Here is a 27,862-nt window from a genome sequence, read left to right on the forward strand (position 1 = left end):
TGCATATTCCCCATTGTAATTAAGTATTTTGTGTGTGATTGTTCAAAATGTCTTTAAGAAAAGTTATATGATGGATAAAATGTGCTTAGGCAAGTTGTTTTAGCTTGTTTACAAGAATCTTTATATGAGACATATTTATCTTTATTTACTTCTCTCAGAATACAAAACCTTATAAAAAGCTGTGTATATTACAGACAAATAGAGATTAATTTTGAGGGACCTTATAATGAACAAAAAATTAATTTTTTTCTTTAATTTGCAGGTCAGTTCTGAATATCTTCCGTCTTTCTATTCTATGTAGTAGAGTGAAAATTAAATATTAACTCCTGAGGGCTCTTCACTGTTTTACATATGGGCAGTTGTTGCCTAAATTGATATAGCAGTTACATGATATTAAGGTATTTCATTCATTTATAAATATTTTCTTGAACAGTTGGTTAACCTCTTTTTTCTGGTAGCAGTGGTTTCATACCAGTATAGGACTGGATTTAGCCTTTCTCTAGGTGGACTTCCTCTAAAAACAATGTAGGAAAGGAAGAATTCTCAAAGACTATATAATGAGATGGTTATTGTAAAGTGATAGGCAGTGATTGCCCGACTCCTTGTTGAGAACTGAGGGATAAAACCCCAGAAACAGATGAAGAGAAAGGGACTTCCCTTTGGATTAAAAACTCCTTTCCAGAGAAAAGAATGCAGTTTCTATGCAAGGAAATCAGAGCAAAGTCTGTGTGCTATTGTGGCATGGTGGGTGACTGGCTAGTTGCTCACTCTCATTATTACAGTGGGCAAATATTTAATATTGGATGCATTGTTAGAACTACCTAACTGAATTCTTCAGATACAAATCAAAAAGATAGATCTGGGAAGTCTGGAAATTTCTGGTTCTGACAGGTGATAGGCTGTCATTTTCATAGCTAGAAGCCTGGGATTTTTGAAAATCCTACTCTTTGTAGGATTCTTAGAAGTTCCACATTCATAGCTTTTGAACTTAGGATTTTCAAACATTTTGAAGAAAAGAAGGTGGCAGGGAGTAGTTGACATGAATTTACAAACCAGAAATTATGCTTGACCAACACAATAGCCTTCTAAAATGAAATGTGTAGTTTGGTGGATGAGAGGAGGGCAATGGGATATGGTTGACTTGATTTCAGCATGGCTTTTTTCACTAACTCCCATGACATTCTCATTGACAGTCTGATGAACCAGAGACTAGAAAAGTGGATGTGGATTGAAACTGGTTGAACTGTCAGGCTCAAAAGAGTAAAGTCCAGTTGGAGCCCAGTCATTAGTGCTCTACCCTCAGGGTCTATGACAAAAATCTTCACTAATGGTCTGAATGAGAGGACAGAGCACCCTCAGCAGACAACAGATAATGTAGTATTAGGAGGAGTAGTTGATAGTCTGGGTGGTTGTGCTGCCATTCAGAAGGCCTTGACAGACTGCCGAAATGGGTATACAGGAGTCTCATGGATTCAGCAAGGGGAAATGCAGCTCCTGCCCTTGGGGAGCGTCAATACAGGCTGGGGACTGACCAGCTGGAAGGCAGCTCTGCAGAAAAGGCCCTGGGAGGTCTTGGTGGACAAGAAATTGAACAGGAGCTGGCAACACACCCCTAAATTGAACAGGGTCTGTCAACATGACCTTATGGCAAAGAAGGCCAGCAGCTCCCAGGGCTACAGTAGGCACAGCATTTACCAGCAGCAGGCTGAGGACAGCGGTCCTTCCTCTATGTTCAGCACTGGTGAGCTCACATCTGGAGTGTTGGGTCCACTTCTGGGTTTCCACATCAGGGGACAGATGGTCACACTGAAGAGAATCATGCAAAGAGCCATGACAATGATTAAGTAGTGGAACATCTTTCAATTGAGGATTTGCTGTGAGAGCACGGACTGTTGTGTCTGGAGAAGAGAAGGCTCACAGGGACCTTAGCAGTGTGTATAAATGCCAGATGGGGCACAGTGAAGAAGATGGAGCCGGACTCTTCCTCAGTGGTCAAAAAATTATAAACTTGAAACAAAACTAACCTTGATCCAAATGAATTTCCATACTTCTGTGTATACAAAGGCTTCTAATCTCCCATGTCTTTAAAGGAGATTACTTGTTATATTAGTTTTATGTATATATATGTGTGTGTGTAATGTTACCACTTTTTTTTTTCCTTAAAGCCAGTACAAGATTTTTCAGCCGTTGCTTATTAAAAAAAGCCTGTGTAGTTTAAAGTAAAAATGAAGACCATCATGATGGTCAATCAGGTTAATCCCTTTTCTTATCTAATGTCCTCTTGTCGTGGTAGCATGCAGTATATCTGCTTCAGTAGCAGCAGTAGTCTTATTTTGGTGGTCTCTATGAAATCTGTACTTTAAGATTGTTGAAGTTTAGATTTGCTTCTTGCTGCATTGCATGAGTTCAGGAAGCAGAAGCTGTATGTGTTCTTTGCTCATTATGGAAGTAGCATAATGAATCCTTCATAGCAAATTAGGACACTGCATAACAGAGTTATCTTACATAATTATCTTTAATGGGGTTTTGAATTGGCACTGTTAGTCCTCCAAGACAGCAGTTTGAAAGTTGTGCCTTATCTATTTTGTGCCCTTCAAAAAGCTGAAAATCTCAGCTCTTCAGGTGGCTATAGCATGAATTATTTTGGTAGTGGACAGTTGAACCATGTAAATTAATATTAGGCAGATGATTTATACACAGTTCATTCCACACTTAAAGCATATTTGAGGGGAGAATATATTTTTGTCCTTTGGAGCATCATTTTGATGTACCCCTGTACGGCATCATTTTGTTTTATGGTTGTTAGTTTTACAGAATAAATCTTATTAGCTGTGTTCTGCTGTGCTGTGCTGCACCTGTGGGAAACCTTCAAGGACAGGTCACCTTAGAGAATGGCAACCATCCTGCAAGCCAAGGCATGCTCAGTTAGGCCTTTCCTACAAGCTGGGTAATTGACTGTATCACAGCATCTGCTTTTCTGAGTTCAGAACCCACTCTGTGGTGCTATATTGTAGAATCATGGAATCATAGAATGACCTAAGGTTGGAAAGGACCTTAAAGACCATCTAGTTCCAAGCCCATGGCTACCAGCAGGGGCACCTTTCACTAGATCGGGTTGCTCAGAGCCCCATCCAACCTGGCCTTGAACACTTTCAGGGATGAGACATCCACAACTTCCCTGAGCAACCTGTTCCAGTGCCTCACCACCCTCACAGTAAAGAATTTCTTCCTAATATCTAATCTGAATCTAATCTACTCTCAGTTTGAAGCCATTCCCACTTGTCCTATCACTACATCCTCTTGTAAGTGATGTGCTCCTGCTTATCACTTTTTGTGCCATATAGAGTGCCTAAGGGGGAAGTCCTACATGACTGTCGAGTTGCAAGATACCAGCTCTCTAAATGCCACCTTGCATGCTGTCAAGATTCTCTGGAGATATCCCAGAAGCCGAAAGTATGGGCTAGGAGGGTGCTGGGTGCTAAGGGCTCTGGCCTCACAGTACTCCCCACTGCTGTTTCAGTCTTCACAGCTGATTTGTTTATTATCAAGTTACCCATTTACTGTGCTGGATGCACATTTTGTCTCTGGATGAATTCAGTAGTGATGAAGAACTATTGAGTGTACATGTTTAATTTTGTGACTACAGTTCCAAATTTTATGTCATCTGCAGTTTATATTTATTAGTGATCAAAATTTTTGCTTTTCTTCAGGAATTCAACAGATTTCAGCTTGCTAAACTTGACTCAGGTGGAAGTAAGAAAAACATATATCCCTACATGCATTTGTTTTACCTTAGATATTTATATGCTTGCATTTCATTCTTATTCAAGGCAACACAAAGAAACATTTCACTGATGTAAATAGACTGAGGTATTTTTCTTTTGAGACTCTTTTCTTAAAACATTTCTTTTTAGTTTCCTAACTTCCTCAATTCTCTTTTATAAAAAGCAAATTTAATGCTTTTCTTTAGTTAAGCAGGTATAAACTTGTAGAGTATGCAGACAAGGTGGCACACGCCTATTTTTAATTGTCTTGAAGTAAGAAAACATTGTCTTACAGTAAGGGTGACTCATCTAGAAATGTAGTTAAGCTCAGGCTAATACAAAACATCCTAAAAAAATTCCATTAGGATTACTGCCCTCGAGGTAGATAACTTTGAACTCCAGTTGCAACATGTAAACTTTAAACGGTGCTTCTCAGAAGAAGTTTGTAACTTACAGTTTGACTCTCTGTCCTCCTCCTCCTCCTTCTTGTTTTTCTTTTCTCAAGAGCCTTCCTTTATAAATTACTTTTTCACAAGAGCATGCATTTTCAGATTGGATAATTTGCCTTCACATTTGGCTAAAGAAGTATCTGTTGATGTAGATAAAATGATGATTTTTGTGAGTGCCAAGAAAAATACTGTAATGCCTTCAAACTGTTTATAGCTTTTGGGAGCTATGTATTATGAGTTGTGTTCTGTGAAAAAACCATGCGACTTTTTATAAAAATAAAAATAGAGATAAGCCTTGTTTAGCAAAGGATGAAGATCTTATGCGAGGTAGGCTGGGCATGCTTATGAACCAATGGCTGTTCTCAGCTCTGAGCCAAAGAAATAGACTGGCAGGTGGAGAACACTCCTTGGAATTGCTACTGCCAGGTGAAAACAACCCTCTTTGCTTGTCTTCTACTACAAAATGTTCCTTTCTTTCCTGTGTACTAATATTGGTAGAGTGAGTGTCAAGTTTGATTTTTAGTTTTTGTGGCTGTAGAGACATGAGGAATGGGTAAACAACAACAAAAAATTGTTTGACATTTTTGGTTACCTATATTATTAAAATAACAATTTCAACTCATTCTGTTGAGCGTGAATGAGTGCTTGGCAGTAGTTACTTAATTTTTCTTCTATTTACAGTAGTAGCATCTCATAACAAAGATATTTCTAAAGATGCCAGAGGAAACCATACTGAATTTCTAGACCAGTCAAACCATTGCTATGTAGAAAGCGCTAATAGAATTCTGATAAATTAATTTACTAGGAATTAATTGCAAACTTCAAAAGCATTTTGATGATTAGGATGTGCTTCCAAAATAATAGGAAATGTAATAGCAGACTAAGAATGGTGTGGTATGCACATGTCTCCAAAAACAAGAGTATGTACACACATATATGTGCAATTAAGAGAAAAAATTCATGTCTGTAGGCTAAAACTTATTTGCCATTCAGATGCATTTTTTTTTCTTATGGTATTAGTTCTCTAGGATATGATATTTATTATCTGTAGACAAACAAAGTATTACTTTAATTGCTGCTTGTTTGTGGCATGCTCTTCAAGGTAAACTTCTAAGTCTTCCATTAGAGTACACTTAATACATCATCTAACTATAGTAGTTCCATAAACATGCACATGTTTTAATTTATAATTGGGTATGATCCTAGGATAAAGACTGTGGCAGGTGTTGCTGAATAATAATGTGATCTAAAGCTTTCAGGATATCAAAGGAGGGTGTGGAAAAATTTAAAATTAAGTTTTCTGATGTAGAAAAAAATAGGTTTAATGGAATAAATTCTGAAATCTTGTATCAAATTTAGCTTTAATGAAAAAAAAACCTGATAGGGAAATTTAATGTTTAAATTTGACAGTGTAAAGTTGTAACTATTTTTTATTTCATGCAAAAAATATGTTCTGAGTGTATGTTAAAAGTGTTGGAAGGGATCAAATGTGATGCATGTGAAAAAGGAACACTACATTATCAAGTACAGCTGAAATGAAGCTGGTAGTAAATGGGTGATAGGTGTAGGGGAGAGGAAATTTCCAGGGAAATAATATATTTAAATAAGAGAAGCCAAAGCAAGGTACAGAGTTTGATATGTAATGTAATAGTGAGAAAACAACTTAAAAAAGAATTGGGCAGATGAAAAGGAACTTATGGCAGAAAGAAGTTAAGTAGAACTTAAGTAGTTAAGTAATAGTGGTTCATTGTGGGAGGACAGGAGGAAACATGAAAACCCAGCCAAGGGAAGTTCCAACTCACAGACAACCAAGAAGTGAATAGGTTGGCTGGATTGATTGTATGCCAAAGCAATAAGGGGTTGAGTGACCAGGCCTGAGCTTTTGGGTGATCCTGCTTTGGGGAGTTTGAACAAGAGACCTCCTGAGGTCCCTTCCAGCCTCAATTATCCAGTGGTCCAATAGAAAACAAAATGTTTTTAGCTGAATATTAAAATTCTTTGTGACGTGGCCATGCTGTGGCTTTCCAGAATGACTATTTTGTTCACCCAAACATAATTCTGAAAGCCAGGAATGAAATGCTGCACACAGTTTTACTGTCAGGCAGCAAAGCTCATGAAATCTGTGGAGTTATGAGCCAGCACTCCAGCTGTGCTCATTGGGTTCAGCGTGACTATGCTGAGTGACAGCTCCATCAGCTTAGCAGAAATGGGACACGGGCAGTCTTGAGGAGGAAGGCTCCACTCAGTCTTCCTTCCCACAATGCAGAAAAGGTGCAGTCTAAATTAACATATTGATGTTTTTTGACCACTTGAAATAGTTTGAATTTAAATGGAAGTTGAGTTTCAACTCAGCTAGAAGAGAACTGTTGCTTTACTATGATGATTTTAGAAATGATTGCTTCCTAGACTTCCTTTACTCATTCTCTTGATCATTTAAAGGCATGCAGAATGTTTTCAATGTGTGTATTATCATTATTTTAAGGTTCTCCTACTTTTTAAACATACTTTCCCCTTATAAAATTATGTTTATTCTCCGGATAAAAAATACAGTTTTCCACACTTCATTGGTTTTTCTCTCTTCTTTATTAAACTTTCCTGCAAATCTTAGTTGCTTTTTTTGTAATTGCCTCTCCTTTCTCATTTATATTACAGGAAATTAGAGATCTAAGAGGGCTGGAGAGAGTAGTGAGATGGGTTTTTATAGCTGCAGTCTTTGAACGATCTTTTGTGAGAATATTTCTGACACTTGCTGTTGATTACAGTCTTCTTTTTAAAAATAACTGTTTGAGCCTAAGTTATGGTGCCTTTTTGGATTCCACAGCCTTCTTCCACATGTGAATTTTCATAATAGCTCCAATCTGACCTTCTTCATTAAATTACGTAGTTCAATAGAGTCTGAGTTCTTGAAATCTGATATGCTAGTCTGGTTTATTATGTATATCTATTTTGTATCTGCACTTTGTGTACAGTACTAAATTCAAGTGGCTCTTGCTCTGATTTCAATCTACCCATTAGTTTCTTTCTGCTGATAAGAAATGAATTCAATATGGTTTTCCATTTTTTCAGACTGCAAAGTTATTCTCTATTAAGTAGAAGCCAACTGTGATGCATGTTCAGTATACTTCTTTGCCCAGTGAATCTATGGGAAGATAATTTCTCCCACAATTGTGGTATCCTCTCATTTCTAGTCTTGTGAGAACTGGCCATGCATTTTTTTAATTCTCACTTCCATCTGGTTGAGATGGTTTATAAGCAGATGTTTATTGTTCTCTCTCTTTCTTCCTCCCTCCCCATACTTGCTAACTAAATACAAAGTCAGTTGCTACCACTATTTTTGTTGTCACATTATAAAAATTGGACATAATAAATATCCATGATTCAAAAAATCATTCTAATTATCTTTTGGAATTCTCAGTGGTTAATTCACTTTTCCTGCTCACAGAAAATTGCCTAAAAATCACAAGTCACTTTCCAATAATTTTAACTCAGCAGGTTTAAAATTAATTTTCATGTCTTTATGTCTATTTTTATAAAGAAGTCTGTGAGTTTACAATAGAAAGTGAGATGTTTCTGCACTACTGAAGTTATGCATCTGATTGAACTTATTGTATGGTATGTAATTATAGAAATAGTTTTCCACATGCAACAAATATGTATTGTTTATATCCAGATTTGTTTGAAGACCAGTTAGCCCATATTTTTATAATTTTTCTTGCCTTGCACTCCTAATTTATTTTGTGGAGTTGTTTGGTATATTTCTGTCTCTGGATTTTCATTGAGTTTGCATTAAAAATAATTAGACTTTACATGTGTGAAGTTCCTAGCTGCTTATGGAACGGCTATTCCAAAAACATTGGAAATCTTACGTTTTGTTCTGCACGTTAATTCAGCATCCAAAGGATAAAGTCCTGAGTTAGACTTGAGAGTTTCAAACTTGAATTTCAATTTGTTGGCTTAAAGAAAGGAAAAAGATTCACTAAATCTAAAACCTGAAATCAGTAACAAGAGAAATTACTAATTTTCTGAAATACTGGCTTTGTGGAACAGATTAGGCAATAACTTTAAACTGTTGTTCCTGGTAGCAACAAAATACTGTATTTTGCCCCACCAGTAAAAGATCTTGGAAGTTTCCCAGGCCAAGATCTTTGTCATGACTTTGCAACTTCTTTGCTATTGAGGGGAATAGTTACATCTTCCATCTCCTTAAATGGTATCATAATTTTTTTGGCAATTTTTTAGTTTGTATTGTTGGGAATAGGATTTATGTTACCTCCTGGTTTTTTGGTTTTTTTTTTTCTTTTTTCCCTTTTATTTACTCAATATTATTACATTGCATCTAGCTATCTGTTGAAGTGAAAAGAGGGATGAAATTTTCAAAAAGTTTTCGTGATTGTCATCTAGTGAACCTGTACAAATATATTTTAATAGATTTAAATGGGCTTTGGGGACAGGCCTTATGTAATGATTTCAAATTGTACAAAATAATATAAAATATAATTTGAATTTTGAGATGCATATTATATAAATTACATAGTTGCATTAACTGTACATTGTAGCCTTTAAATTTAAAGCTGTTGAAAATGTTCTGTCAAAAAACAACAATATGTGGATTGAAGACAATGTTTAGCAGATTAGTAATTTGGATTTATTTTTTTTGCATGAAATACTAAGTTTTTTTCTTGATCAACAGACAACCTATCGCAACAAGTTTGTGTTATCACCAACGTGAAGGAAACTCTCGGACAAGTAGGTTTTCTCCTTCCTGAATCTCTAAAAAGCCAAATAAAAGTAAGTAAAACTCTATGGCGCTCAACTGACTGATTAATTTAATGTTTCTAGTTGCTACTACTCCTAAGAAATGGTCTAAATAATGTGAAAACAGAAGCTGAGACTTCCTGTGTCATTGTAGTATTTATTACAAGGGATTAACACCAGGTGTGGAAGTTACCAAGAAGGAAGCATCTTTTGCCCAGTTGTGCCGTAGAGGGGGATCTTACAGATCTACTTAAAATGTCCATATTAGATTAGAGGAGAAATTGATTCCAGACAACAGAGAGGCAATTTTACTTAGATTTTGTGGATTCAGTAAGCCCAAATTGCTACAAATATGATTTAGAGGAAATGCTTTTGTTACTTTGAAGTCTGACTTGGAGTTTGAACCAATTAAAGAGTAGGTTGTTTTTTCTTCAGAGCTGTGAATGCAAAATTGAATTCATCAGCCTTTTTGTAGAGCGATAGGAGTACATTTCCTTCACAGTGAGTGCTCATAGGAGCCTGTGCTTTAGGATATTGATGGAATGTTCCACTGGCATTTAACTACCTTTTCCTTTTTCATTATTCTTTCTAATAGAGCTATTATATTTCCATTTTCCCAAAGATGATTAACATTTGGCAATTGCTTAAATTTAGACTGGTATTGGGGTGATTCTTAATTATATCTTACATGATGATATCACAAGTTCCTTTTACCTAGAAAGATAGGGAATAACTGTTAAAAAAATACAGATTTTCTGATTTGCATCATGTTACTTCTGCAATGGTTTTATTAATGTCTGTTGATCTTCTGCATGGTGTGTTAATTAGTAGAAGGATATGTTTCTCTACCAACCCGTATTGCTGTTTTATATCTGGAAATGTCATTTGACATTGCACTTGAAGTTTTTGTTCTTAAAGAATTGTATTTAGCATAGAATCATACTTTATTAAGTGTCTACATCTAAAAGTGAAAAAAATTATCAGACTTGAATAAGATCTTTCCTTGTCTGAATTGATGTATGATGGGGCAGAAGTATATTTCCATTTCACTGACACCAGATGCATTATTATTTCTCTTTTTTATCTCTGTGTAAACTATTCTGCTATTAGTAGGAAGACATAATTTATCCATATATGTTTAAACAGTAAAATCTCTGAGTTGATTCTAAGCTTAGAAAGAATATATGCGTGAGCCTATTTGTTCTCAAATGAAGCACAGTACCTTGTTGAGGGAGATTTGATTTTGTGCAAAATAACTATTTTAAGCAATATAGATGTACCACACTGAAAGCTGGGCCTTTTCAGAGGGGATGATTGGAAGGTAATTGATCTAAATAAGAGACCAACTGGGAACAATTCAGTACATATTATCTGGGACTAGTATTTTAACATTTTAGGTACTTTAACACTCCAGTTCTTAGTAGCAGCCATATTTATTTGCAGGGTATTTGTTAACTTCTACATAATGTCCTTAAAGAAGAATTAAAAAGCAATTTTCTTAGAAGGATTTCTGAAAGAGGCTCTGGTTACTTGATAATATCAGTAACAGGGGGAAAAAAGACGTAGAATTGAACTAACAAGATAAAGAAAATGAAAATATTTTCTAAAAAATTTTAAAGACTACAGCTGTTGCTTGTGAAGTATTTTAACAGTACTTTAGTCAGTGTTACTTTAAACAGTATGACTAATGAATGAATGTTTTCATAAAGATATCATACTGTGAAAGACAAAACTTGAGTTTTTCCTTAAATCTGTTGCTTAGCCATTTATTGTGAAGCAAAAAACCTAAATGGGAGCTGACAGTGTTTTCTTCTGTGACTGGAAATCATGTACTCCTGTTTCTTTAGTGACAAAGTGCTGCTGTCACATGAAATGGAATCAACTGGATGACATTCTGTGTCATTTTTGTGACTGGATAACTATCCATGATCAGGATAAAAAAGTATTTGGTTGTTTTCAAATAGAAAAAGAACTAGCAGTTCACTAGTAGAAAATCACCAATTTTTTAATGATTGTATTGTCCATCTGCTGCATTGCTGTTGTGATTTTAAATTCTGATATATATAGATATGTATATTCTAATATAATATAATATAATATAATATAATATAATATAATATAATATAATATAATATAATATAATATAATATAATATATATTATATAATTTAAATAAATTTTCAGGTTCCAAATGTCCTGGTATTAATTTCTATTTTTATGGAAGTGGATCTTGAATAAACTTAAAAATTCAGTACAGGGCAGCTGATAACTATAAAACATTAAAGAATATCAGTTATTACAAGGATCAGAGGTAATTAAGCAAATTCATATACTCTTTTTTATTTAAACACTGAAACATTATGTAAGAATCACTTTCTACCAAGGTGGTATTTTTAGGTAATTTTTTTCTCTCTAAAGTATTTGATAACATTGATTAATATTAATTTTAATTTTAAAGAAAGTACTATTGCATAGGATATTAAATGGGAAATAGAATAAGTATTAATTTAGTTAATTGAGGATTTGTTGAGGCTTCTACTTAGGCAGTTGTGCTTACTTTTCCAATAGAAATTTTGATTTCATCTTTGCTGGGTAATATGGTGGTCAAAAAATGCTAGTGTGCTACTTAATAAAATGGTTGAAGTTAAATCAAAATTCTCATACACTAAAGAAATTTTTAAATGTTCAGCAATGCTTAAGCCTCACGTATTGTAATACCTCAAAGGAAAAAATAGAGGTGGGCCTTCTGCCTTGGAGCATGTTCCAAATACCTTCTGGGGTGTCAGTGTCAAAAGACACTGGCTTGCAATAGGCTATTGTTCATTATAAGATTGTATGCAAGATTGTAAAGGTACCAGGGGTTTCTGATTTTACATCTTCGGAGGTTCAAGCTAGGTGAGCCCTGGAGTATTGCATTTTCCAAGTGTTTTTAAGTAATTCATCTCTTCTGTGATTTTTTTTTTTTAATCTTAAAATATTAAATGTCAGCTATTTGTGCTTATGCTATCAAATTTTGAGCCCAAAATGTTTCTAAAATCTTTAGAGCAAAACTATCAACTTCTTGGTTTCAAACCACCTTCCTTTGCAAACAAGTTAGTTCCCGATTATTAAAAAAATTAACAAATACAGCTTTATATAACACTGCAAAGCCTTTTTAAATGTTGTATTTGGTACTTTTGTTGGATTGTGGATTAAGTGGCATTTTGGGGGAGCAGAGCAGTTTGTTACTTCTGTTGCTTGCTATGATACTTAATATGTGTTTTGGGGAGAAATAAAGCTCAGTTGTACTGTGAAACAGTGGGATTTGCTAATTTAATGGAAGTAAAGATTTTTTTTCTCCTGAATTTCAAGATTTTTTTCATTTCTTTCAAAGTGTTATCTTCTCTTAGGGAACATGCTACTCACTCTCTGCTACTGTTTTATTTAAGGCAATCTTGAAGTTGATAATGTAGTAGAACCTACTTTTTATTTTAACTGGGGTTAGATTGTTACTTAGCTTGTGTTAATGATTGGAAAATAATGTCCATGCCTAAGAGAGTATTTTTAAGTGTTCATTGAGGAATTATTTAAAGGAGAAACTCTAGATGAGTCTTGTACTCCTGTTCTGGGCAAAATCCTGGAATACCAGGTCCTGGTCTTTCATGTATGCTTATTTTATTTTATTTTATTTTTAACTTCATGAAGACAAAATATATATATTTGTATTGTAGAGGTTTTCTCAGAATTAAAGGTCTAAAATAATTAGATTGTTTCATGGACAGTGTTTTCATTTCTTGAAACAGTTGAGCATCCTAAGCCAGTGCTCATGTCTGATGCTTCCAGGGCTGCTTCTGGAATGGCTGCCCTGAGTAGTATACTTCCACATATGTTGGGCTCCATGCTTCACTGTTGAGTGCCCCAAAATTTTGAGCAATTTTCAGTTTTTGTAATGGAAATAATAGTTTCCTGGTTAAAATAATTTAAAATCACTCAACCACAGTGGTGGAAGGTTTAGCAGATAATTAAGGCTGAATTACAATTTTTGACTTTTTTCTTTTTTTGTCTAATTAGGTTGAAGCTATTTCAATATCTTTAAGCAAAAATGATAGCCGTCTACAAAACATCATTTCAGAACAGTGCTACAATTTTGTTTGTATAAATGTAAGTAGTGAGGATACATGCTATTTATATTACACTTAAACTTACTAGTATTGGTAAATAATACTTAAATATTTGAGTAATAAGTTGTTTGTTATTTTTGTCCTCATGTACTGTGTCCATTTCAATGTTTAGTGTTTCTCATGTCTGCTAAACTAGACCTTTGAGATACTGGTCTGTTCATTCTCCTCTGGTTTCACACTTCTTTCTCTGTAGTGTTAACCAGCTGTGAATTCTTGAACAAGGGGGATAAAATCTGAAGTAGCTTAAAATTTCCTTTTGTAACAGTTGTATTGAAGTGAATTATTTTAAGGAGAGGCCTGTCATACATGAAGTTGTCTAACTGTGCATTCAGTGCTACCATGGTCTAAATTAGTGTTTCCCATGGAACATGTGCATGCCATGTGATCTGTATTTGGGTCAATGTATGGGAACAGGTTGGTTTTAGATGAACCATATCTGAGACCAATCAAGACCCTTAATCTTGTTTGTGTATATATATATATATAGGGTTATATATAAAGGGTTATTAATATTATTAATGTCATTCTTTTTCAAACATCTATAACTTTACTAGAAAATACCATAAAAATATATTCAACACAACCAGCTAATCAACCAAACCCCACACCCCCCCAAAAAACAAAAAAAGTTATGTTTCATCTTTTTTTAAAATAAATATCAGATCTTCAAATTCCATTTTTATGACATAATTGTTATTTCCAGTAATTCTAAACATTTATTTTAATTTAGGATAAAAGATGTGCCATTCAAGAAACCCAGGAACTAGTGGATATGTTGGAAAACTCAAATATTCCTCTCTTATATCCAGTGGTCCTTATTTCGGTAGGTAATTTCTGTAAGTTACCGTAGAAAGCATTTTTTAAAAAATTAATATTTAATATAAATATAAGTAATATTTAATATAAATATTTTAAAGATAGACTAGATTTAAACTGCTGCTAACTTAGACTAAAATTGCAATTTAAACTGTAAATTGGTCTCTAAAGAAGCTCATTTTCACTTCAAAAAATGTACTGCATCTTGACAGGAAACAAACTGACACTAGCAAATGACAGTTTATTAGTTATATATTTCTGTGAAGGGCTCATTGTGGCTGACTGATTGTACTGAACTGTTAACTCCTGCCTTGCTGTTGTGCTCTATCTCTGCTGGAGGTGCTGCAAAGGATGTGCTGTGCTTGAATGCTCAGAAACAGAAATTAAAGTGGCTTTATTTTTTTCTGTGCATGTGTGGTCCTGATGGCTACACTGTTTTTAGTGCAGGTCAGGATGCCATTGGCCTTCTTGGCCTCGTGGGCACATGCTGGCTTATGCTCAGCCACTGTCAACCAGCACCCCCACATCCTTTTCCACTGGGCACCTTTCCAGCTGCTCTGCCCCAGCCTGTGGTGCTGGGTGTGGTTGCTGTGACCCAAGTTCAGGACCTGGCACTTTGCCCTCTCAAACCTTACACCCTTGGCCTCAGCTCCTGTGTCCAGCCTGTCCAGATCCTTCTGTAGAGCCTAACCCATCATGTCAATTATATCCCCACCTATTATATGCTGTTCTCTTGGAGTGAGTTACTGTGATTCTATGAACATCAATATTTAGCACTTTGTTTCTAGACCGTCTTTTTTTTCCTTGACCCTATTTCTGAGGAACTTCAGGGTAAAACTTTGTTTTACTGAATTTTCAAAGATAAATTACTTTTGCCTTTCATAATCAGATCAATTACATGTCTCCAATTCTGTTGTTCAGGACACAAGGTCAGTGGGTGTACAAAATGTTCTTTTCTGGACTGAAAATGAGTCCTTTATCAAGAAGGAAAAAAAAAATTCTGTCTGTATTGAATGTTGAGTATGAAGATAAAGTTGGAATTGTTTATCAACTAGTTAATGCTAAGGTGTCAAAAGCATGCTTATTTTGTGCCTGATTGATAGCACTTTCCAGTCTTGACTATCAATGAGATACTTTTTTAAGTGTGATCCTAGGAGTGTGAAAAGTTGGATTTAGTGGTTTTAGCTATAAACGTTCTGGTCTGAGTATCTCCTAAGAAATAGGAGTACAAATAATTTTCACACAATCTCCCCATGAAACTTGGCTTTTGCCTCCAAGATACTAGGCCTTGAAGTCATTGTAGAACCCAGAACCATTTTTAATGAAAGTTTTGAGCAGCCTGAAGCATGCACAGATTATTAGGGTGGACTCCTTTTAAAATAGCCTTAGGAGAAAATAATACATTTAATCCCTTTACTATACTCCAGATCCATCAGTTGTTTCTGACAACTACTTGAAATTTCTGACAACTAGACAGTGGAAGAAAATCTCACAGCTAGGTGGAAACAGTTGCTAATATGTAAAACACTGATAGAAATACATTTGTTAAAAGTATGTTGCCTAATTGCACTTGGGCATCTGGTGGAAGTATCACACTATCTTTTAGAAATATGAGAAGGGAAGAAAAGGAGATCAGGAAGGTATGTTTTAAGTGACAAGAATTAGCTTAACAAATCATCATATTGTATTAATCACTGTAAGTATCGAAGCCCTTTAAACTTCTGATCTCTAAAACTCATTACAGATGGTATGGGGGACAGAAACTTCCTTCAGCAGTCTTTAATTAAATTCAATGCTAGGTGTCCTCTTCACTAAGGCACACAAGTGGGATTTTCCTCAAATTTATTCTTTCCTATATACTTTTTTGACATATTACCTGAATTAATTATTCATGAAAAATCCTATAATACACACTTTGTTTCAATGTAAAAAGTCATATTAATGTTTCTCAGACAAATGCGAATCAGAATTTTAAGCAGTATGATGACATTTAAATGTATAGGTCTTAGGTACCAGCTGTAAGGGGAACATTGTTTTTCTACCCTCAAAAGTAAAACTCTTGGAAGAATAAATAGGGAGAGCAGCTAACTGCTTCCATTAAAAACTCATAACTAGGAACAATATAATGTAATTTGATTTGGGTAATTGGAAAGTTTTTGTCTATTCTTTGATTTCATGATAAAAACAATTTTTCATAATAATCTGATAATTAAGGGAAAAAAGGGCCTTTTTTCCTCTTCCAATAGTCATCTTTAGTTGTAAAAAGGACAGGTGTTATTATTGTGCCAGATTCTCTGTTTAATCAGTCCAGTGAGTATTGATCCAATAAAAGGATGAGCTTTTACTGGACACGATGACTTCTGTCCATATTCCCACCTATCAGTTGTCACAGATTCAAAGTCTATCCATAATCCTGGTGCCTGATTGGATTGTTTCATGGCATCTGTAAACTAAAGCAGCAATTGGATTACTGTATCTGAACAAAAGGAAAGATTAATGTTACAGGAGAAATAGGCATAACAGAGGTAAACTTCAGGCAATTGTTTGCATCAAGCCAGTATCTTCTCCAATTATGCTGTAACCTGACAAATTGTATTCTTAAACTGACATTACTTTTATGAGAAATACATTTTCATGTTTGTTAATGGTATGAGTGGATTTGATTTTTATGTTGTTGCTCTGCTTAGGGTTAGAAAGAAAGGTATGCTAGTACTTCAGCTCTGTAGTTGTGATTATTTGCATTTCAGTACTAAAGTTAGTTTGAGAAAAATCTCTGTTCAAAGCTGTTAAAGAGGTTAAAGAGGAGCTAGGTTAAGTTCTCTCAAAATAATAGGTTTTATAATTTCTTGTAAATAGCTGTAAATGAGTAGTACTTAGTCCTGTTTTGGGTAGAAAATAACAAAATAATGAGTGTGTGTGAAAATTAATCTCAGCTTGTGTAGCAGAAGACAATAGCTTTGCTTCTGGTGAGTATGCATTTAGGCAATAAACAGTTTTTAGAAGAAAACTGTTGCAAGGAAAAATGAGTGAGGATCTATTTTCTCTCAGTATAAACATAAAATGGAACATAAATGTAACATAAAGTAGAAGAATGGAACATAAAGTACAAAGAGAACTTGAAATAATTTTCCTAAGCACTGATCTCTGGAGTGATCTCTATACACCTACCTCTGTGTAGTAGTCAGAGATAAGTTCTATATGATGGAATCATTCAGCGAGGAAAATGCTTTTTCTTTCTTTTAAGAATAAAGGTGTTTCTGCTATTAACAGGCACTGAAACCTTATATGTACAAATAATTCTTAATTTTAGTTTCTAAAGCTGATAACTTTTTAAGGGAAATTGATTAACATGTGGAATACATGAGACTTGGGAAAGCATTGAGCTAGTTGATATCTCCCTTGAAATACCAGTTACAGAAGCACAGAATATTCTGAGTTGGAAGTGACCCACAATGATCATTGAGTCCCACTCTTGACCCTGCACAGGATACCCAGGAGAGAATTCATAGAATCATAGAATGTGCCAGGTTGGAAGGCACCCATCAGAATCATCAAGTCCAACTCCTGGCCCTGCACAGGGCACCTCAAGAATCACACTATGTGCCTGAAAGTTTTGTCCAAACACTTCTTGAACTCAGTTCAGGTCCTTTAAGACCTGCAATGTTTGTGCAGCATCCCTGACGGAAATGAGATCTGCCTTTCCTTGCCCAAGAGCTCAGGATAGTCATAGTCCTACCTTCTTTTGAGGTAGTTTCTGCTTTTTATACTTAAGGTATTATCTTGAAATTAATCCAATTTAGGCAACTAATATGCTATATTGAAAGGATAGTAAATTTCTAATGAAACTTTAAAGAATTCAGTTCTGTCTTGAAAACCTTCAAGATGCTTATGAAAGACACGTGTATTCTATAGTCCTCTGATAGTAAAAAAACCCAAACAAACCAAAAAACCTCCTCTGAAAGTTAGTCTACAGCTTATAAAAGAATATTGTGTATTTTCAAATTCAATTATTTTTAAGATGCATGACATGTTTGTAGTAGAATTCAGTAAATAGAAGCTATCTAAGAAAAGCCTTTTTAAGTCTGTATTTTTATGTGTGCTTAACACATAAAAATGAGCTACTAAAAACCATCAGTCTAAAATGGCACACTATGGAAAACGTGGATTTTGGTTTTTTTGTCATCTTTTCTTTTGCAGGTGCACTTGGATAGTTCAGAAAATAATTCTTTCAGCATTGGGATGGAAGACCTAACTACAATCAAGAAATTTGCAAGAGAAACTAAAAAGAAAAACATTTTGGTTTATGGTCTCCTTATCCAACATAAGGTATGTAATTATCATTCTGTGTGCAAATTATCTTCTTTTGCAATTTATATGATTAATGATAGAACCTCCATTTAAACCAAAGTCAAAGGGAAATAAATATGACATGAAAAGGATTTTTTGGGAAGATTCTTGCCTGTTCTTGTTCAAAATACAGACAAGCCTGTAGTTATAGACAAAAATGTAAGCTTTTGATTAGAGAGGAATAAATGGTAAACATTTTTTAGAAATGCATGAAAACATCAGGACCGTCCTTTGTTTTTCTGCTTGGGAACTTGCTTTTTCCAGCATTAGAAAAAGAGAAAAAGAGTCAAAGTACATTCAGTCAGTGGTTCTGCACTATTTTATATCCCTCATCAAATCAGGGTTTGGTACTCAGGTGACAGGAAGGGCATGGTGTATAGGTGTTGAAACAGTGTCTGTAATAGCAGCAAATTGCCTCAGCTGGAGGCAAAAAGAGCTAGGACTCCAACATACTTTGTACTCACAAAAGCTATTTAAAAATAAACCACTTGCCTGGGAAACATATTCTGTCAACCAGAAGAGTGGGCTGCCTTACCTCCAGTGCAGATATGGTTTTGCAGCTTCTTAACTCAGTAAACAGTGAAGGAAGAAGTAAGCTAGAAATTTTAATAATGAGGAATAAATGTAATCTTAACTGCTTTTTTTTTAGGTTTAATTATATGTTTGGGTTTATATAGAATTAATTAAACGTGGCTTTAGTTTTATATCGCTTTCTGGTATACCAAGCACTTGATTTTCCCCATCAAATTCTATTGCTTTATAAAGAGCTGTATCAATACCTATCAGGTTATGCTTTTATAGACATTTAATGCCAACACAATATGAATATTGCTATTACATGGCATTAGTTCATCTCTTGTTTGTAAAACACTGAAGGATATGCAACTGTTCAGTTTTCTTTCTGCTGCTATCAAAACCTATTTTTTCAGGGTGAATTCTGGCTTCTTTTGGTAAAAAATAATTTGAATAACTATTGAAATATAGGTCTAAGAGTCACCTTATCATGGTAAAAAATAACATTTCAAATATTGCTTTAGTCTCACTGCAGTTTTTGCCTTTTAGACTTTAGATTGTGCATGTATGATTCTGTATGCAAGTGAATCAAATAGACATATGTGGATAGTAACAGATATTAACTGGAAGAAAGGAAAATATTTTATAATAATCAGTGGATTTTGATGTGCATGGCACCAAGACATTTTAATATTAACAGGCACATATAAAAGCAGTTGTAATCTGAGTGGGAATTCTTGGTCTGTGGTGATAAGAGGAGTGCAGCAGACTGCTGCCTTCATTCTTTGAAAATAAAAAGCTAGAATCATTATGTAAGATCACTGCAGGCAGAATCGTCACTTATTAGCATGGTGAAAGTCATATAGAGTAAAACACTTCACACAGTAAGTAAACTGCTTCTAGCTGTCTTGTTTTAAAATGGCTTTAAAACATGTCCCTGCTCACAAAGACAGGTATATAGTCTTGAGTTCCTGCTGTCTACTTTGATATGTAGCAAAAGAATAGGTAGTACACATCATTTGTATATGTGTGGTATATGGATCAAGTTTACCTGTGGCTGCAGATCTATATAGAACATAATTGTTTCTAGGTAAAGACCTATGGAAAGACTTGACATATGGATCCAGAAATTACATAGCCCCAAATTTATTGCTGGTCTGAGTGGGACTCAGAGAGTATGAACAAAAACAATTTGTTACATGAAAAAACATCTTTAAAACAGTTTATTTATTTATTTATTTATTTATTTATTTATTTTAAATTTTAAGTCCAGAGCATGATTTGAGAGTCACCACAGTATTTTGCTTCTAGTACAAGCCACTAATAGATGTACCTGTAGGTGAGCTCCATGCTTGAGGATGGAATTTCATGTAGGCATGATGTGGAGTCCACAAGAAGTAGAAACATATAAAGCATCTGTGCTAGTGCAGGGTATTAGCACCTATTATTGCAATAATGTCTGTCACTAGGTGCTTTCTAGAACTCCCAGAAAGCTATAGTTTATTTCAGGAAAAGAGTGATGACAGGTTACTTCATGGAGCTTTACTCTACCTGACAGGTTTATATCATCACTACCAGACATATACAGTTGATAGATACACATTTCTTAATTTAAAAAAAAAGGGAATTTATTGAGACATGGCCATGGTAATATCCAGGTGAAATTATGTTATGTTTTGAAGGAATATATGATTAGGTTTGTGTAAGGATATGTTGATATAAAAGAAAATGGGGGGCAGTCTTTAAGATTTTGCATTAGAAAAGCAAGTTTGTTGTAATAAATACATTTTGAAAATATAGATTTTTTTTTTTTTTTTAATGTTTTGGAAGTGGAAATTATGCTTTTAGAACCAAGGAGTTCAGCTTGATAGTATTGAAGGAGCTGTGAAACCCTAAGAAAAAGTATGAGCCTTTATTTTCACTGCTTAAATACAGTATTTGTGTGGTATTTTAAAAAGATATGAAGTATTTTTATGACTATTTGATACACCAAGAAGCTAATCCAGAGAATTAAATAATTTTATTGTGCTGTATAAATGACCTGCTTTTTACCTTTCATTTGCCTATAACAAGCGCATGGTTACAGCTGGTACACAAATAGTTATTTCTCTTATAAAGATCATGCATAGGATACTGCATTATATCTATTGATATGCAGATCAGATCCACTTCATAAAACCTCTAATTTGCATCCTGAAAGTACTGTTAATTTAAATTGCCTGCGTTTTTGTTGGTTTTTTGTTTGTTTGTTTGTTTGTTTTGTTGTTGTTTTTTTTTTTTTTTTTAATAAAACAGTTCTGCAGTGTTAGAAATAGTTTACACCTTCAAAATAAGAAGGGCCAAGGTGTATTCAGCATCCAGAGTCTGAACTTATGGAATTAGTTTTGGATCATTTTTCAGATAATTTGAAGGAAATAGCTGATAAGCAAGGTGAATTAAAAATAAGGAGAAAGGTCTGTTTTTTATGGATGGTATTACTGGCAAGTGTTGATGAAAATGTTAAATAGTAAAATTCCAACTTCTTAATTTAATGACAAGTTCACCTTGAAAATAACAATGACTGACATAGTATTATTAAGTATTAGAATAAGAATATTTGTTTTAATAATGGTCAAGTAGGATGTAATGGAGAAAGCAAATTCTGAATATTAGGAGGAAAACCTATATGAAGAAGCCAAGGTATTCTTAAATAAACAAAGTTGTACTTAGAAGGAATCTTAAGAACTGCTAAAAACCCAAAGAATATGAAAGCTAATGTCAAGTCATTGCATCCATGCCTGCATGGATATATATTAAAAGTACTGATTTATATAATTTGAGCCACAAGATTTGGGAGGATACGTCAGCTGCATGTTGTTCTATGTTTTGAACAATGGAATAACACTGAAATTTGGCCTTGGTCTCACACGCACACACGCACACACACACGTACATTATTGTCTTTAAACTTATTCTAAAAAAATAATCAATAAAATAATCAAAAGAGAATATAAGATGTGTTCCCTAATATGGGAGTTCAAATTCAACAGCTTTTAAAAAAGTTACAGGAATAAAATCTTGGTCTGTAGGTTTCACTAATGACTTCATTACTGTTCACAGGGAATAAAAAGGAACTGTAATTGTCCAAAATAAAGCACATTTGGATGGACATAAGAAAGCTTTAAATTAAGAAAGTAATGTTAATATATCTTGGTTATGGAACTGCATTAATTCAAAATAATTCTTCTTTAGAGGAGCACTGACAGAATGTTGTGTAAGAGCAGCAAATATGTGCTAAGGCTTGCCTAGGGTAAGGTGAGCCCAAATACTTTTGCCTCCGAAACGCCTGTTTGGTTAAGATAAAGGAACAACTGACAGCCAGAAAAATCACAGTACCTACACTAAAAAGAGACAAATGACGCAATAGAATAATTCTTATAAAGCTGCTCGAAACTAAAAGAAACCTGAACTGTGGGTGATTTCTTATGCAAACATACTGGACACTTACTGTAGCCTTAAATACTTTTTGAAGACAAGAGGCCCATCTGCAGTGAGGTTGATGGCTCAAGAAATACTTAGTGTGCTAGAAGTGTTTTATGTCTGTCTTGGTAAACCCCAAAGGTAAACATTTATGATTTCTTTTTCATCAAAGATCCCTTAAAATAGTATTATGGGCAAACATTAAGGCAGTGTTTCTCAAAAGAGGGATACACACCCCTCAATGGGATAATCCACAAAGTAGAAGGTGGTTTGGCAACCAGTAGTGAGATAATGAGCCTCAAGGGAAAATGAAGTGAAATCACAAAATAAAACTTTGGAAACTCATTAAAAACAAATAGGTTCTGCCCTACATGACCCCTGCATGCTTCTCAATTCTCTTAATAATCAGCGTAGAATTGATCAAATTATTGCAATTTGATTAAAATGGTTGGGATGCTGCATGGAGACCTCACTAGTCTCAAAATTTTTTTTTTTTTTAATTTCAGCTACAATGACATAATAGATTATAATGAATATGGAAACTTACATTTACTCCTAGAAATCATTAAGGCCAAGTAATTGCTCTTTAGTATTTTCAAGAGGCAGATGCTGAACTTTTAAATATTGTGGTCCTATGGACTATTAACTCTTTCATTGAGGAAATTGTGCATATTATGTGATGAGCCAGAGTGGTCTTTTTTCCACAGAGTTTGGGACAAAGGGGAAAACCAGATCAGTCTAAAACTTTCTATATGGATTGGCTCATAGAAATCAGAATCTCTAAGTTTCTTAATACAAAATCATAGCTAGTCATTCACCAGTAAAACCAGAAACGGATATTTATGGAGGCTTGACACATTTTTATCCTTAATTATTAGTATTATCTGCAATCAGTCATGAATGCATATTTTGCGACAAGTGGAACTGAAATGATGAGAAAGATTTACAAACATGGCTTTGTATTTTGAACTGAAATCTATTTGATCAAACTGGCCTTTTGCATCTGCTTTGTACAATACAGAGAGTGTCAAGAAATTAAAAAAGAGCATGTCTCTGGCACATTAGTCAATTAAGAAATGTATGAGTTCAAATTTTTCCAAAATGTTAGGGGAGTTTTGAGTCAGGAAAGGTCATAAACACAGAACTTTGCAACTTCACTTCTGCTTGCAACACTCTGGTGTGCAGCATTGTGGGAAGCACAGCTGCTTGGCTGTGCTGCTACTCATTTCAGTAGATCCTGAAGCTTAATACTGGATAATATTGATCAAAAACTTGGAATTGCTATTCTTTTATTTCAGAGTTTTAGTGTATCTACCTCGAATGCATGCATACATGCTCTTTCATTTTCTTGCTCTTTTTCTCTTGATACCTTTCTCTGTTCTCTCCCCTCAAGTCGTCTTCCTCTTCTTCTCCTTCTCCTCTTCTAGCCAAAACAGGTAACAAACCATTGGATATTCTAAAGATTTGCAAGTCTTCTAAAAGCACTCAAATGAAGATTTCCACAAACTAATTTCTCATTCCCAGTCTGAGGAAGATGGGCTTTTAGGAAAAATAATTGGTAATCTTCAGGGCTTTCATTAAATAACTATGTAGGTTTTTATCAGAGAAAGGTCAGAAAGTTGCTCAATTTGTCTCTGCTATTACAAGTTCTGGGAGTTTAACAAGCTCCACAAAAAACTATGAGGTTAATATTTTATGCCTTTTACACATGACCTCTTTAGACTTGTTTCAGCTATTGATCTTATAATTGGAGAAACCAGAGTTCTTCCATGAACTTGTCAGCCAAAGTGATTAAGGGATGTATCCTAAAAGTATGTGTATACTATATCCTTTTAGGATGTATATCCTAAAAGTCATGGCTTCATAAAATGGCCTTTAAACATTCTTGCTCTTATATCTCAGTTCAGCCATTCTGAGTGTTAGTCAATAAAGGTTGCCAGTTGTTTCCTTTGTGGATATTTTAACTGCATAAAAGGTATTCCTCTAAAATAGCTTCTTAGTATGAAGAATTTGGGGATCAAGTAGATTTAAGGTGAACTACCGATCTCTCTAATGGAAAGGAAAATATGTGATATACAATATAGGAACTTAGAAAAGTATGTTGGTATCAATTATTCTGGATACTTTATTGTAATAGGAAATAAACACTGAATTGGAACCATTTGCAAAAACAAATACTATGAGCATCAAATCTGAGTTTCATCTCAAATCTGATAGTATGAGTTATTCTGATTTTTATTTCTTATTAAAGCTTTGATGTTGACCTCTTATCTCTTAATGGAAACATAAACATTTATGATGAAAGGTCTTTGACACAAAATTTTGTTTGCAAACAAATGGCTTTTAACTTTTTTTTCCATTGCTAGCCTGCCTGACAGAAACCTCTGAAGTCCATTGCATCTGTTTAAGGACAGTTGCACTTTTGAATTGTTAGTACTGCAATTCTCCACTTAAAGTGATGTTTGTACTGCCTAAGTTGGGCATCAAAAATTAATCTTCTCACTTGGCTTCCATGCTGTCCCCCGGAGGCATCATTTAGCAGGTAACTAGAATACCTATAGTACAGAATACTTCTGTTTTTTTCTGGCTTAGCTCTGATTACATAAAACAACAGTAATAAAGAAGCTTGCTAAAATTGTTCCGTGTGCTTAAGAGGCATTTTGAAAATGTTAACAGGTTGTGTTAGTTTTCTAATGAGCTTTTGTATTTTGAGTGCACGTTTTCAATTAAAAATATGGCTGAAATTCTTCAGATAACTTTCCAGCTTCAGTGCAGAGGTTAGCTTTTTAGTGAAAGTATGCAAAGGTTGTAGCACATTTTCATCACTATGTTGGGCCAGGAAAACTTAGGAAACTCTTCAGCCTTCAAGCTGAAATCATTGTAGTGATTGTAACTATTCTGCAGGCTTTTGCTGAAATCCTTGCAGTGTGGTAATTCCTAAAATTTGTGCAACAGAGGCAGTAACCATCAAAACTATATTGGGAGTATTCATTTCCTCTTTATATTTTTCCTTTATATTTCCTCTTTATACTTTATTGGGAGTATTCATCCTCTCCTGCTATATACTAGCAGGAGTCAAGTAGTCCAGCCTCAGGCTAACTTTGGGGTATTTCTTTAGAAGGGCTGGAAGACCTATGGTTTTTCTATGGTGTTTCTGGATGTGTTTGAGACACTAAGCCCTAAATCTTATTTGTTGCTTATGTCTGATTGTTCAGCGAGAGTCATCCATTATGGATCATATCCAGTGCTGAAATATTTAAAAATAATACATGATATTACACATGGCAAATAATGTAAAGAATGAAAAATGTCCCAGCCTGTGCACAGCCATGAGATCCCAGTGATACCCTGTCTATCCTAGTAGCTGCTTTGTGCACTTGAACCTTTTTTAGATTTCTCACCCATCTCCTCTGAAGTATCTGTCCTGATACATCCCAGGTTTGGGTTTCACTGCAGTGGGATTTATTATGCTGCAATATCTCACCGTCAAAGATGGCCATAAAGGACTAGATCAGAAGTTTATCTAGGTCATGGTCTTGCGTCCAACAGTAGCTGTAAGGAAATCCCTGGGAGAGAATCAGGTCAGGGGAAGCATATATGGCACAATTTTCTCCTTACACTAAACAATAGCTAATTAAGTATTTCCTGAGCCAGAGAGGTTTTCTGTGGAAGAATTAGCCCTGATGGGTTTCTGTTCCATGCTCATCTTCTGAGATCTGTGTAAACTTTTAGCCTCCACTGTGTCCCCTAATGTACAACTACATAGACTGGAAAACAAAGAAAGAGAGGTGGTTCTTCACAAAGTAGTGTCCTAAGCACAGGGGATTGCTTCTGGTCTGCTGAGATCTGATAATTTAAATTTTGAAATATAGATGAATTGTTTTACATTCACTTATATTCAGCTTCATTTGTCATTTTATTGTCTAGTTATTCAGTTTATAATGAAATTCCTGCTTTCCATGCTAGTCAGCCACTACCCTAATGGACTTCTTATCATAAGCAAACTTGTATTATTACTTACTATTTTTTACAATATGTTTATGAATGTTGAACAACATAGATGCTGTAACAAATCCTACCTGAACTATATGGGTTCTCTTCTGAGGACTAAGCATTTTCTCCTACCCACTACTCAGTCTTTTGAGCAAGGATTTATCCCTGGCAGATCTTCTGTCTTATGTCCTGGAACCTTGGTTTTCTTAAAAACCTTTGGGGAGGAATTTTGCTGAAAGTCTTGAAAATCACAGTAAATTCAATTAATAGTAACACACTCCTTTGAAGAAATACAGTGAGAATGCATATTCAAACTTAAAAACAAAGACATGTTGACTTTATCATCATCTTAACTTGCTCTCTGCTATTACTGATGATTATTTAATTGTTAGCTTTTCTGGTACAGAGTTACAGCTTTCTATTCTGTAGTTCTCTGTATCTTTTCAGAATTTTCTTGTTTTAAATTGGGAATTAATACCACACTGTTGTGCCTATTAAGGCAATTTTTAAACTAGAGATGATGCACAGCACTGGGAACCTGTTACTTCTGTTCATTAATGATAAGGCCAGAACAATCACAGTGCATTCTGGTGCTGGCTTGTGGTTGCTGAAGGCTATTTATTTTTTAACATTCAGAGATAACAGGAGCAAATCTCGAGGCAGCTTCATCTCACTAATGTTAAGTTTCTAAACATTTCATCTGGCTTTCATCTAAATATGTTTTGCAACATCTGAATATGAAAATATGTTCATATCTCAAGACTATGAGATGCAAAGCGTTTGAAGTTAGATTAAACTGTTCTCTTAAGACATGGAAAGGCATGGATTGAGGCTTAACAGAAGTTAGAGAAAGATCATAGGAAACCTCCACTGGGTAGTGATTTTCATCTGGATTTTGTTGTAAAGTATTTCCTGGAAGTTATTTTCCAGTTGAATACTTGGATTGAATAAAAGTGGAAAATGTCACTATTATAGATTTTCCAGCATTTTCAATCTGAACTCATTAAATTTGATTTTAAAACATTATTTGAGGAGTTGCTTTCCTAAGCCAATTTTTATTCATTCTCCTAACTAATATTTTAACCATATTCCAAGCCTTACAGTGTACTTTCTCACCAGGTCAGAGGTCATATTTTCTATTGAGCATCACGGCCCATTACTTTGCAATGTACTTATATAAATCTTCTTGATTTACAACTGTTTTCCCCTTTGAAGTTTCTACCAAGCAGAATATTTTAAAAAATGGGATTGTTTACACTTGAGTTTTATTCAACCTGTGTGGTACTGGCAGCAGCATGGAATGCACATTTTTGGCAGAACCTCTGCCTTCAACTTTTTCCTTGACTTAGTCTTTCCATTCTTATGCAGCTATGAGCTCAAGTGTCTTTCCCTTGATTATTTAATTCCAGTGTTCTGTGCTTAAATTTAGCAGACCAGGTGTTGATTTTGTAGGAAAATTTTAGCAAATGATATGAAAGTTGGAGATAATGTGTGATTTCTACTTAAACAACAGGAGTATAATGAGATATGCTTTGTACACACCAACTTTTATGGTCACTTGCTCCCAGAACTGTGCAATTTTAGATGTTTTTCCCTGTCTTGTGAGG

The 27,862-nt window shown here is 34.7% G+C and overlaps 1 protein-coding gene and 1 long non-coding RNA gene across 19 annotated transcripts in view; both read left to right on the forward strand.

Annotated features, from left to right (window-relative positions):
* The window catches only part of CRPPA (CDP-L-ribitol pyrophosphorylase A), a 156,132-nt gene that overhangs the window by 44,331 nt on the left and 83,939 nt on the right, over positions 1-27,862 (forward strand). For all 18 annotated transcript variants that reach the window (XR_015277626.1, XR_015277623.1, XR_015277625.1 and 15 more), the window contains exons 6-9: positions 8,904-9,001; positions 13,018-13,107; positions 13,858-13,950; positions 18,141-18,269. Coding sequence is in view for 6 of the 18 variants with exons in the window: in XM_086855329.1 (XP_086711455.1) it covers positions 8,904-9,001; positions 13,018-13,107; positions 13,858-13,950; positions 18,141-18,269 (410 nt within the window). In the remaining 12 variants the exon portion in view is untranslated. The remainder of the gene's footprint in view (positions 1-8,903; positions 9,002-13,017; positions 13,108-13,857; positions 13,951-18,140; positions 18,270-27,862) is intronic.
* On the forward strand, positions 263-4,835 carry LOC147655877 (uncharacterized). Its single transcript, XR_015277627.1, has 2 exons — positions 263-398; positions 1,194-4,835. It is a non-coding gene; the product is annotated as an uncharacterized LOC147655877 (long non-coding RNA).

Source organism: Cyanistes caeruleus, chromosome 1 (assembly GCF_971803275.1).
Source record: "Cyanistes caeruleus chromosome 1, bCyaCae1.hap1.1, whole genome shotgun sequence".
Taxonomy (NCBI): domain Eukaryota; kingdom Metazoa; phylum Chordata; class Aves; order Passeriformes; family Paridae; genus Cyanistes; species Cyanistes caeruleus.